Raw genomic sequence first — 14026 nt, 5'->3', positions numbered from 1 at the left:
TGATTTTGCTTGATGATTGTCTACTCTTTCAACACTAGCCTAAATGGCTTCCTGGGGTCTTAGCTCTTCACTTCATAAAAGGTGCTGAGATCACTGAACTTTGGCACCTCTCAGCAGGAAACACGGTTGGCCCTGGGGTGACACATTTTTTTGTATCAGCTCATGTGCATCGTCTGCTCTGTTTGTTTGCTGATTCTGCAAGTGTATTAATTCTTGTCAGTCCTTGAACTTGAACCTGAGCCATAAACTTTATGGACTGATCTAAGATCTCATGCCTTAAGTCCTTCAAGTTTGATCTCCACCTTGACCATCAAAGATTGAATCATTGTTCTTGGGAGAAGGTGACAAGAGCATAGGGTTGTACCCTTTTCCCAGCTACTGAATGCTGGTTCCCAGCCACGATCATAAGGCATTAGAGCATAGCAGTCAACCTAAGTATTGATTTCTGGTGACATTTCTTGGGCTTCCTTTGCTTTACCCACAAAGAAAAAAAAGAAGAGATAATTATTCAGAATCCTTAGACGAACTAAAGAGATTATGTTTCTGGGTTCTGTTGTAAATATCTCTGAAATGGGAAGTTTATCCATATGTCACAATTATGGAGCCAATTGTGACTCCCAGAAATGTTAACTATTCAAAGCAGTTCAAAATAGTACAAAGAAATGAAACATGTTTCCCAGAGAGCATGGATATTGGGACCATTTGTGCTTCCTCTTGGCTCTGGAGATCATCTAGAAATCAAAAGAGGGGAAGATCAATATTTGACTTGCTTATGGAATCTCAAATAGCAAAATGTAGGATTTTTAGAAAGTTATCTAGAAGCCCAGTAGAGTAAGAAAAAAATTGATACATCAAAATAATAGAAGTTAAAACACCCTAGAATAAATGAAGTTTTATTACATAAATATATAGTAAAACATATATACAGTTGACCCTTGAACAATGCATAGGTTAGGGTCACTGACACCCTGCAGTCAAAAGTCCTCATATAACTTTACAGTCAGCCCTCCTTACCTGTGGTTCCACATCTGTGTATCCAACCAACCATAGGTAGTGTAACACTGTAGTACGTATTTATTGACAAAATTCTCATATAAGTGGACCCACGCAGTTCAAACCTGTTGTTCAAGAGTCAACTGTCGATAACATGTATTATGTATATAAATATATATACCAAAATACTAGCAATTATGTAAACAAATATTTGGTTGGCCCAAAAGTTTGTTTGGGTTTTTCCATAAGATGTTATGGAAAAACCTAAATGAACGTTTTTGCCATCCCAATATATACAAATACTAACCATAATATATTTATATATATCAAAATATATATACCATGTGCTTGTGTATAAGTATATATACATACTAACAATTATGTTAACATAAATATTAATAATTCTGGCATTGAGTGGAATACTCATACTTACTAGTATTATATATATATATATATAACACATATAATTCATTGCTTCTTCGTGAAAGCATTTGTCGCATACTAATAAAAACAAACACTTATTTGTCAGGGACAATGATAGGTACATAAACCACTTTAATCTTCAAAATTGCTCTATGGAAAAGTATTATTCTATATTACAGATGAGGAAACTAAGACTCAAAGAGTTTAAGAAGTGTTCTTCAGGTTGCAAAACCAACAGTTGCTGCAGAGCAGAAATTCAATCCCTAATCTAAGTCAAAATCCCACGTAGAACCAGAAAATTGATTCTTCAGACATGAATCTAATAGACAAATCACTTAGTAGCCAGATACTCTGATGTAAATAAGATAGGAGGTACCATATGTGATTGGATTCACCTACGATCTTTTGGATTTCTTTTGTATCTCAGTTTTATAACGATATTCTATGACCACTGTTTGAAAATTAAAAATAAAAGAAGCATCCATATAGGATGCTTCATTATTTCACTTTAAATTCATTAACTTTAGTTTCCATTACTCACTGCCCCTAATTTACTGTCTGTTTCCCTTATCATTTTTTCATTAGTTTATGAAACATCTGACTTCATATACCTTTTTCCAATTAGAAGAGTAACATAAACCTATTTTGAAGATAATTCAGAAAATTTAAAGAAAATCATCACTTACCCAACTGTTTAAATTGTTTTGGTTCCTCCCAGACACTTTTCAATGTATATCTAAGGATAGTTATTTTTTAATTCATTTTAATGTGTTTTATTTGTTGTACAACAGTCAGTTACACAAAAAGTAAGATAGTTTACTTAACCATGCTTCCATCCTTAAGTATTTAGATTGTTTCTATTTTGCAGACATAATAGTCAATACAATAATTATTTTTAAAAATATTTTTTCAAAATTTTGCATTGTTTCTTTAGGTGGCAATTTAAAAGTGGCACTAATATGTATAAAGTAGATAACTAATGAGAACCTGCTATATAGCACAGGGAACTCCACCTCACTGTACAATAGAAACTAACACAACATTGTAAAACAACTATACCCCAATAAAAATAAATAAATAAATAAAAATTCAAAAAACATTTTAAAATATATAAATAAAAAATAACCCCCCCTCAAAAAAAGTGGAATTGAGTAGATCAAAAGCTCTTGATAAAAAAATTGCTGCCAAATTGATGAAGACAATTGTACCAGGTTACCCTGTCACTAACAGTGTCACAAGACCACCTTACTCATTGTGTTCTCCCTGCTTTGAACATTTTGACCATTTCCTCAGTCTTTGTTTTCAGGTCAGGAAAAAGAATGTGTGTGTGTGTGTGTGTGTGTGTGTGTGTGTGTGTGTGTAGTCATTTCCTTTGTTTTATAGCTCTGAAATTAAACACATTAATAACCATTTAAATATCATTCAATAGTCATATTTACAAACTATCATATATGTGCTTACTCATATTTGTATTTATGTTTATTCATATTTATGTTCTATGACTGTTTAACTATTATGGGTCAGTGTTCTTTTTTTCAGTGAACATTTTATGTATCAAGATACCAATGATTTTTCTACCCTCAGCATTGCAAATATTTTTCCAACAGTTTTTTTTTCCGTTTTTTTAAAATTTTTTTTTATTTTCTGTGCGCGGGCCTCTCACCATCGCCGCCTCTCCCGTTGCGGAGCACAGGCTCCGGACGCGCAGGCTCAGCGGCCATGGCTCACGGGCCTAGCCGCTCCACGGCATGTGGGATCTTCCCGGACCGGGGCATGAACCCGTGTCCCCTGCATCAGCAGGCAGACTCTCAACCACTGCGCCACCAGGGAAGCCCATATACAGTTTTTCAAATTATAGATTACCAGTTCCAGTCTAAAGATCCTGATTTAGTAAGTCCGGAGTATCATCAACTTATTTAAATCTTCTAGAATTATTAAGAATTCAAAATTAAGAGTCTAAATTAATGAATTTACTACTTAATCTGCATTGCTATTTTCTTCTTCTGTATCTTCTGTACTTAAGCACATAGCTGGGACTTAAGACAAGTCTTTAATTAATTGATTTACAAGATTGCAGAAAATTAATCATTTAATTTTAAAATAGAGATTCAAATGCACTTTGAATCTCTATTTTAAATCCACAAATATTAAAGTAAATAGAATATGGTTGTTTAAAAGGTAATTAAAATCTAAAGAAAAACTGAACACAACAAGCTTCACTATAAAGGAAACAATTATTATAAATTAAAACTTTTTATCTACATAAATTTAAATCTCCCCAGTATAAAATTTGTTCTTTATGTGTGTAATTTGTCTGCAGAGGAATGCAATGCTCTGAACTGAAATCTTTACATATTAAAATCTAAATGGTTTTGGGACTTCCCTGGCGGTCCAGTGGTTAAGACTCCCCCTTCCAATTCAGTGGGTGCAGGTTTGATCCCTGGTCAGGGAGTTAAGATCCCACATGCCTCTGGGCCAAAAAGCCAAAACATAAAACAGAAGCAATATTGTAACAAGTTCAATAAAGACTTTAAAAATGGTCCACATTAAAAAAAAAAAGTCTTTGAAAAAATTCTAAATGGCTAATTTTGCCATTAAGATTTTATATATAATGTCTTAAAGACATTCTAAATGAACAAATTGGGTTACTTTTTCTATATGAAATTATATTATTTTGAAATATAGAAAAAAAAAGAAGGTTCTTATAGCTTCAGTGTTCAGGTGTTTTTTTTTAATTTTTATTTAAGTATAGTTGATTTACAATGTTGTGTTAGTTTCAGGTGTACAGCTCTTAAAAAAAAAACATTTTTAATAGTTTTGGAAGACCTAAGTGTTGACGTGGTGAAAATTAAGGTAATTTTTTCCATTATTCACTGTCTAAATTACTTTTCTTCAAATGGCATCATGGTAGCTGCTATAGGTATAACGTAGCAATGGCAGTGGATATAGACTCAGCCATTGAAGAGGTAGCTACAATTTGAGGAAAGAGCCAGTGAGGGAAGATAGTTGTAGGTTAATTTGTAGTGAAAATAACTAAACGTTAACTTGCCATAGAAGAGAACACTTTGATGATTGGTGGTAGTTCTAGTAGATTAAAGTGATAATGGTGGCATTGCCGTTGCAGGTTCGGAGAAATAGGTGGAGATTACAGATTGTTGAAGGAGAATGATGACCATAGGTCTTGTAAGCTAAGTGGAAGTTACAGTAGTTGTAGTTTAAGGTTCTGGTGTAGCAGAGGCAGCTGTGGCTTCACTTGAAGTTGTGATCGTGGCCGCTGCGGTTGCAGGTTCAGTTGAAGCGATGGCTGTGGTTGTTGTGGTTGTAGGTTCAGTGGACAAGGCAGAGGTAGTAGATTCTGTTTAAGTGGTTGTAGCTGTCAGTTCTGTTGACCTGGTGGTCACTGTAGGTTGAGAAGTAGTAGAGGTCGTCCAAGGAATAATAATAATAATAATCATAGGCTCCCTGACTTTGGGGATAGCTGGAAAACAATGGAAGATTTGTAATTTCCCCTATTATTCATCAGGCTTATTATAAGTATGCCAATTGCTGTCGTCATCACACAGGCTGAGACAAGCCAAAAAGACTTTCCACAGAGACCAGTTATTGCAGCAATTTTCTTTCATCTAAGAAGAGTGTAAATAAAAAGTATCAGTAGTGAAAGATAAAAATGCTTGTCATTTATCATCTCTTTTGTGTTATTTATAACCAGGTGCATTAACATCATTGAATCCTTATATATCTCTCAAGAAATTTAAAGTCCACATTTTTATCCAGATGGAAGTAACTGCATGCTTTCTCTAACATTAGAAGAAATAAAAATCTGCCTATATCTCACCTTCTTTTATTCTATTTTCCAATGGTGAATATGGGGCCTTTTGTCTTTTCACATAAGCAGAACAAAACTTTAAGAGTAAATTCTCTGCCATACACCCAAACTTCCCCTGGATATTGTCATTACCCCAACCTGCTCCACTTCCAGAATCACTTCTTCAAGAATCCTGTGCTCTAACCACCATGTCCTCTCCTTCCAGCTTGTTTGTTCAATTATTCCTGTAACAACCTTTCTTTAGTTTTATTAAAATATCCAGCCCAGCAGCCCTGGCTTCACTCACATCTCTCCGTATCCACCATTTGTTCCAAGGCCCATTATTTCAATATACTTACTAACTCCCTAAAATCTCTTGCATTTCCCTCTTCTCCATTTTTCCAGTTGGCAAACAAGTGACTTCTTACTCCGGAGCTTCCCTTGAGCAGTCGCACTGTTGGGGAAAGTCATGAACCTGGGCAGATCAGACTCAATATAAATGTATGATCACCATCCTCAGATGGATTTTCTGTACTGCTCTACCATCCTATTATAGTTCTCTGATTGATACGCTCTCATTTTCAAAATACTTCCTTAATCTTCTTCCCTCTCTTTAAACCTGTAACCTCCATCCACCAACTCTCACACACAAATTGTCCCTCCTCACTCCTATCAAATGACTCTACTTCGTTTCTACTTCATCCAGAAACTTGAAACCATCAAATGGAAACTCTTTCAAACCCCCACTAGGTACCAAACCTGCAAGTCCACTCTCTTCTTTCCCTGATTGACACAAAAGATTCTATCCCTCCTTCTGCCTGAAGCTGACCTGCCAATCTGTCTTTGGATCCCATCCGCTCTGACCTCCTCAGCAACTTTTTTGTTTATCCCTCCTCCAGGACTGAATACTTCACCATTTTCCCCTTAAATGACTTCTTCCTTTTACCATTTAAACACACTCAAATCTCTCCCATCTTAAACAAGAAAATCTCCCACGGGTTTCAAATACCCATCTAGCTACTTCTCTTTATATTTGGCAAATGAAATTTCTTGAGTTGTCTAAATGCAACGTCTCCATTTGCACACTCTTCAACCTAATCCAGTCTGGCGTCTGCTTCTGCCATGCCTCTGAAACACCTCTTAACAGAGTCACCAATGACATGCATTCACTAAAATCTAATTGATGTATTTTAGCCCTCATCTTACTTAAGCCCTCAGTAGCATTTGCCACTGAAGATCATTCCTCCTCTCTCTTGAACCATCTGTTCCCTTTGCTTGACATTCTTTGGCCCTTGTCTTTTTTCACACTAGGTCTAGGGTTAGCAAATTTTTTCTGTAAAGGGCCAGACAGTAAATATTTTCAGCTTTGTGAGCCATACAGATTCTGTCATAACTATACCAATCTGCCATTATAGTGTTAAAGCAGCGATAGACAGTGAGTAAACAAATGAGCATGGCTGTGTTCCAATAAAGTTTTATTTACAAAAATAAGCAGTGGGCCAGATTTAACCACCATCTGCATCCAAATGACTCTCAAGTTTATCTCCAATCCAGCCCTCCCCTCTAGCCCTCAAATGCTTACACAACAGCACATCTCAGATGCCTCAGAGTTGTCTCACTGTGTCCAAACCCAAAGTCATAATCTTGCTAGGGAAACCTGGCCAGGTTCCACATCTCACTAAATGGCACTACCATCCATTTGATTCAATTTCATAAAGTGGAGCAAAGGGATCATCCTTGAAATCTCCCAAACTATTACCAAGGTCTTTTTACTTTATCTGCTAAACATCTCCCAATGTTAGAGATTTTACCTCTGTTGATACCACTTTAGTCCAAGCTTCCTTTGCCTCTGCCCTGGACTAGTGCAATAGCCCGGGGGCACACTGGTCTCCACTCAGTTTCTTCAATGCACCATGCTTACTTGTAAGGTAAGACTTTGGCACAAATAGTTCTGCTGATTGGGAATGCCTTTCCCAACCTCCATTCACCAGGCAGAAGGCTGCATGGTTCACCTTCAACACAGCAAGTTCTCCTCATGCACCTATTTTTGCCCCATTACATACCTGAGTATCAGTCAGTGATTGTGTTATCAGGAGAAGAATGATACACTGTGAGGTTTTTCAAAATTGTTCTTAGCGTATTCCTAAACCTTTAAGAAATACTGACACCAAGTGATGAATCAACTCCTGGTAACAATCCTTTTAACTTCCTATCATTCAGCATGTAAGTAGCTGCGTGGGACCTAGGATGACTAGGGGGACACAGAGAATTTACCTGAGTGCATTATATCCTTCCCAGGCTTAAAATACCTGAAAGTGCACAATGAAAAGAACTCCCAGAAGCTCCCCAATGATGAGAGGGAAAATAAGACAATGTTTGCAGAGTTCCTGGCACTGTGACACCTACATAAATTTTCAATCATCCACTATGATTAATGATTTCATTATCATTTGGATGACAGCAAGACCCTCGAAGAATGGAATACAACTACAACACTCGTGCCTTCCAGACAGACTAAAGCAGGTCTTAAATGTTGCAAAATATGGGCTGTGGTATTTGTTGAAAGGTCAGGATTTTGTGCAAATGGTGGCAGTTCCAAGGCAGCAGACACAGAATGAGGATGGGGTCCACAAGGCCAGGGAAATAAGGGCCACTAAGACCAAGTTAGACCTAGGAAAAAATACCATCTTCTTTACCTATATTGAAGGTAATACAAAGGAGCCTCAAGAAAGGAATGTGGCAAAAGACTTATGCACATCTGGGAGGAGCTATAATACTGCCTTAAGAAAATATTATAAAAGAGCAGCTTAGTGAAATAAAGTGCACATAGCCAGACAATATGACACCTAAGCTCTCCTCCTATTTCAGCCACTTCTGGCAAAAGCTATGTGCGTTCTGCAAAATCTCTTAAATTTCCTGGGCCACATTTTCCTTGATTGTTAAATGATGGAATGGGACTAGATCAGATAGTCTGATCATTGGTTGCACATTAAGTCCACCTGAAGCTTTTAAAAAATATTGATACATGGGCCTCACCCCCAGAGTTTCTAATTTAACTGATCTAGGGTGGGGCTCAGCCATCAATATTTCTTAATCAATCCCTGGATGATTATAATATGCAGCTAGGGTTAAGAACTACCAGATTATATGTTATCTAAGACCTCTTTCAGTTCTGCTTTTTACCTCCGCAAACAAGTAGAAACATTTTCTGTCTCCACCCATTTTAACTCATTTATTCTTTCACATTGACCTAGCAACAGTATTAATAGTTTATATATTTTATCCAGAATCAAGTAACAAAGCTCAGACTCTTTCTACTGAACCTCCACAGCAAGATTAAGCAACAGAAGATAGGGATTCCAGAGTCAGGGTAACCCAACCAAACTGCCAAGCAGAGTAAGTAATTTATAGTCAATGTCAAGTTTCTACACTAGGGCTGAAGATATAGGGATACAGTCCTGAGGTAAAGTTCATTCAGCCAACAGACAAGATCAAGAACCAAGGAGAGCTAAATCTAGTCTTCAAAGCTAGGGGAGAAAATCCGGAGAATGGAGGCAGGGTTCTATGTCAAGGTTATATGCACCAGAGGTCAGAACCAAGAGAGCTGTAGAAAGTGTCACATACAGATTCAGAGGCTGGAACAGTATAAGAAAATAAGGTGATCACAATAGAGTAGGACCCTTGAAGTTTCAAGTATGACCCAGTGTCTCATCAGAGTCTAATTAGTGAATTAATCTTTACATTGCTGACATATTTGCTCCCCTGCCCCTCCCCAAACTTGCATTTGTACTTTACATTTATTCCTTTTATTTTCATACATGTTCTCTATCTGTGAGAATATTTGAGTCCCCAGTGCTCAAAGAACATTAGCTCTTGAAAACAGAGACGATCAAATACTCTCCTTCTAGTAGATTACCTCATAGTGACTTATAATTATACTGAGAACACAGCAAATGCTTAACATGAATGTAGGTGAATTAAACAATTAAAGGCACTTCCTGGGAAAGACTAGACCATATACATCCGCATATAGAGCACATCCCAACCTAGGTAAAAGCTGCTATACCAAACGTTACCTGTGCGCGGGAGAAGTCTGTGTGTTGTCATTCTGAGTGTGCAAGGACTCTTGGGTTCATGCAGACCCCAGTTAAGTTGGAAGGGACGTCACCAGTTATGTCAATTGAAGGTGGAGCCTCTTGGTCATTTGAACACATGACTGGAAGCGTTAAGTGAATAGGAAGCAGTGGTGTTGAATTTCTAAAATTAAACACTTCAGTCAAAAATAAGCAAGACTGGGCTTCCCTGGTGGCACAGTGGTTGAGAGTCTGCCTGCCGATGCAGGGGACACGGGTTCGTGCCCCGGTCCAGGAGGATCCCACATGCCGCCGAGCGGCTGGGCCCGTGAGCCATGGCCGCTGAGCCTGCGCATCCAGAGCCTGTGCTCCGCAATGGGAGAGGCCACAACAGTGAGAGGCCTGCATACCGCAAAAAAATAAAAAAAAAATAAGCAAGACTGTGACTTTTAAAAGAAATAACAATGAAACTTTTAAAAGAAATTAATGTTTTCTTATCCTCTGAAGACAAAAAAATCTAGACAGGTTATTCTATGGTACATTTTGACTAATTTTTGTAAGTTATCAATGTTCCAGATCAGGAATGTATATAATCCATCTTCTCTATCATATTACAAGCATGTATTAAATACCCTTATGTGGCAAGATGCTGTCGGTGGAGCATATATTAGGAAACATCAATTCATATAAGGAATAGAATGTTAGAGCTGAAAAAGTTCTTGCAGCTTATCAGGTACAACCTGTTCAGGTCATTTTGGAAATGAGACTATCGAAGCAAAAAGAGTTGAAGTTATTATTATTATTATTGGTAGTAGTAATAGTAGTACTATTATTATCTCACGATGACCCAAGAGCAAGCACTGGTGCCCAGACATTCCAGCGGTAAGGCCAGTGTACTTTCCACTCTACTAAACTATATATGGCATGTTATTATGTTAAACTACAATAATATATTAATATAGTGTATACTATACTACACTATACTAGTGAAAAATTCTCACACAAAGAGATTCCTTTGCATAATTCACATCATGCTCTACTCAGTGGAACTTGCAAGCCTGTCACAAGAACACAGAAGATGAGTCTTTTGTCCAGTTTGTGATATGTCTTTGCTGGGTTCCTCTTGGACACAGAGCAGTGTAAAAACTGTTCCCAACAACAACAAAAGTCTCTACACTTAGGGAGTTTGTATGCTAATATAACAGAGAGGAAAACAGGTATTTGTGTATAATTATTTAAATAAATACAGTAATTGCTAAACATTGTTGAGAAAAAGGGGGTAATAAAGATTGAAAATGGGTGAGTTCAGTGGGAAAGATCTGGGGGGAGAGGTGCATTAAAAGAGGAGAAAGAAAAAGATAAAATGAAAATGGCAGAGCAGGAAGTTCAGGAATTTATGTATCTGGGCAAAATGTTTTGTCAAATCTCAAAAATAATATAGGATTGTCTGAGTCAAGGGCATCTCTGCCACTTCTTGCTTATTCTCAAAAAAGGGTTACCAGGACTACCCACACTTATAGATTTGCTGTGAGGATTCATGATTAACGAAAAGGGTTAGAGTGATGTCTGGCATATAGTATACATTCAATAAGTATTAGCTATCATTATCATTAATATAGTATTAATGTTTTTATTCCTCCTGCTACAAATACTAGTTATCTCCTACCATGTTGATTTAAAACCCATTACTAAATAACTATAAAAATTGCTGACCCATCAACCAATGAGTTCCATAAAACTGTCAGACTAGAATTGTATAAAGTCATTGGTCTACTGGGAACTATCATTAACAATATCAAAACTAAATGATTGTTATTAAATATAGACAAGATGGAATACTCTTGGCAGTAAAGAGTTCACTAAGTTAGATTTTTCTATAAGTGTTATATCAAAGAAATAAAGAAAATATCTCTACTTTTACTGAATAAGATTAAACAAAGTCCATGTTATTCACTAGGTAAACCTGAGCAAAGTTGGACTTACCTTTAATAACAACCTTGCTTATTTTCCTAAGTACTGATTTTGTTGCTTTAGTTATTATTCAGTTTGCCTGTGGCTGAAGAACCTGGATATTTTGAAGAACTTGGATATTTTAATGTGCTTGGTAAACAAAGCAAAACTCACTCACCAGACCAGTTTTCCAGAATTTTCTGGCATTGGTGGAATCCCAACCCTTTCAAAGAAGGAAGACGATGGGTGGCATTTACACCAAGGGTGGAGAACCTGTGAACTAGGCTCAGCTTCAGGGTAATATTGTAAGCCAAGTAATAATCTTTGCTGGGTCAGCGTTCCTCTGACTTAGTACAGGAAAGCCTCTATACAAAACTGGAATAGTTGGAGAGCTGTGAGTAACGTTTAATCAGAGAGTCAGCCTTAGCTAATAATGGCCATAGGCAACTGGAGTACAGCAACAATAGTTACCGAGGAAAGGTCTATAAGCTTTTCCCCTGACTTTATAAGGATTAACTTAAGTTCTCATATATCCCAACAGAAAAACAACACACCAAAATTTATTTCCTTTTTGTGATTTTCAATTCATTTTTTAATCCTATTATTGAATTTGGTCTTAAGAGAAAAACATTTTTATTACTATGCCTTAACTATCCACGGTAATTGAAATGTTGTCAGCTATGCAGACATGTGCTGTAAAATGTGCTGAAGATAGTATTTGTAAACGTCTTCAAGTTTGTTGCTATCTAGAGAAACTATCAAGATGATGAATACTTGGCTAAAGGGATTTCTTTTTTTCCATCTGAATATTCCATCATCCCGAAGATCCAATTATAGAGTGTCAAATTCAGAGACAAATGACAAAGAGAACAGCCTCAGGAGGGTCCTTTGTATGATGACTCAGAAGGACAAACCCCTTTTCTTTCAGTAAACCAGGAATCCTCTGTGGCATTCTCTTATTCAACTAACACTTACTGAACAACAGGAGCTGATCTTCTTTGGCTTATTTTGTAGGTGATTAATACAGGCCGATTGTCACAGCTCCAAATTGCAAAGGCAAAATATTGTCTTTATTCTTCCGGCGTGAATTTTAACTTACCATTTCAATTTTTAGCACATTTCTATCCTTTGTTCTGGTATTAAAGAGACCTCTTATAACTATATAGTGAAGACCTGATTCTTGGTGTAAAAGATTTTAAAATAGACAGAATGATAGTATTTTCATTCAAGGTAGGGATTTTCAGAGGATATCTTTCAGGGATTTTCTGGATTTCCAACATATTTAGAAATGTGAGTTTTGACAGGTTTAGAAATTATATATAAAATCTAAGAATGAAATTGTAAAAATATAATTTCAAAACTAAACCAAAGTCATCTTTGGAGCTTTATGTTTACATGATGGTGAATATTGAAAGTTAATTTATTTTATATCACGTGGTCATGCTGTATATAAGTAAATAACTTCTAAAGTATAATAGAGCAGAATATATCATGAAATGTTGAAGGAAAAAATTAGTACCTGGCTACTCTTCCTTTTGGAGAAGAATGCAAAATTATGACATTAACTATATTGCAGTAAAAAGATTAGATTGCTGTTAAAGGCTGATAGTCAGACTGCAATATAGGCAAATATTAAACTACAGCAACAATACTCACTGCTGGGTTTTCAGAGTGTTCAATATTCACCATATATTTTCCATCCTTTCTGTCCATTCTTGAGCTTTCAGTGCTACAAGCTGAACTCCAAAAATATTTTTCAATTCGTGCATTGCCCTTTATATCTGCAGCCCTGAGAAATAATTAAAATGGTGGAAAATCAACTCTGATACATCAGTGCCGGTGTGAATAATAAATAATTATCCACTAAAACAGGATCCACCTTAGAGAAGGAAATGAGGTATTAATGAGAGAAAGACACAAGAAATACTGCTTCTGAGAGCTACTATGACTACCCCCTCAACAATCTCCCTGACACAAAGGGATTCTGAAAATCTTACACAGTTCTTCCTCTTCTTCCTTTTGGCACCATCTTTCAGACACCTGCCTTCTATTTTAGGACCAACCTAAGAAAAAATGAGGTAGAAGTTTGTCATTGTTTTCTCTCTACCCATTGAATGCCTTCTCAGCCCTGTGAGCATCCATGGCCTTAGAGTGGCTTCATCTTTTCAGTCTCAAGGTTGGTGTCTGGAAGTCTACTTAGTTCATCAGTAATTCACATGCATATAAAAACCATTAGAATCAATTTTCTAGGCAATAATGCCAAAGGAGTGATGAAATATTGAAAATCTTGAGGAAAACATTTTTTGGTCAAGAAATCTAGTTTGACTCAGATTGAAAAAGGATTAACTCTTTTATAGATTTATTAACTCAACAATTGAGAATATTGTGTTTCTAAAAAGTGCTAGGAATTTTCTAGTGCAAAAAGTTCAGTAGCAAATAAAACAGACCTCTTTGTATCTGACACTTTTAGATACTGAATTTTTTTTCCAAAAGTTTGATCCTCTGAAATTTCTCTTCTAAGTGTATTTAACACCATCAGTTTAATGAGTCTTACTGGATCAACTGAAATGGCATAGTCTCAAGCCTTAGAACATAAATAACATAGAAAAACTGCCAAATAATTGAAAAGCTGGGAAGGGACTTGTCCTCAAAAGGAGTAAAAACATGATGACTTACTTTTACTCCTGTTGAAACAAAACCAGTGATGTCATTGTTATGGCCATACGCTTCAAGGGACAGGCATAGGTTGAAGGTATCAATAATATTAAGCATGCCCTTCTAA

General features: G+C 36.5%; 1 protein-coding gene across 1 annotated transcript; it reads right to left on the bottom strand.

Moving 5' to 3' along the window:
• Positions 1 to 1112: 1112 nt before the first annotated feature.
• Positions 1113 to 13449, bottom strand: DYNAP (dynactin associated protein). Its single transcript, XM_089895208.1, is given in 5 exon segments — positions 1113 to 4871; positions 4874 to 4982; positions 4984 to 5039; positions 9298 to 9437; positions 12897 to 13449. Coding segments are annotated over 5 exon segments (606 nt in total). The 5' UTR covers positions 12958 to 13449; the 3' UTR covers positions 1113 to 4631.
• Positions 13450 to 14026: the final 577 nt, after the last annotated feature.

The sequence above is a fragment of the Delphinapterus leucas genome, chromosome 14 (genome assembly GCF_059928025.1).
Source record: "Delphinapterus leucas isolate spDelLeu-1000000601 "Yukka" chromosome 14, BTC_Dleu_Yukka2, whole genome shotgun sequence".
NCBI lineage: Eukaryota > Metazoa > Chordata > Mammalia > Artiodactyla > Monodontidae > Delphinapterus > Delphinapterus leucas.
This window is presented reverse-complemented; position numbering and strand designations above follow the sequence as displayed.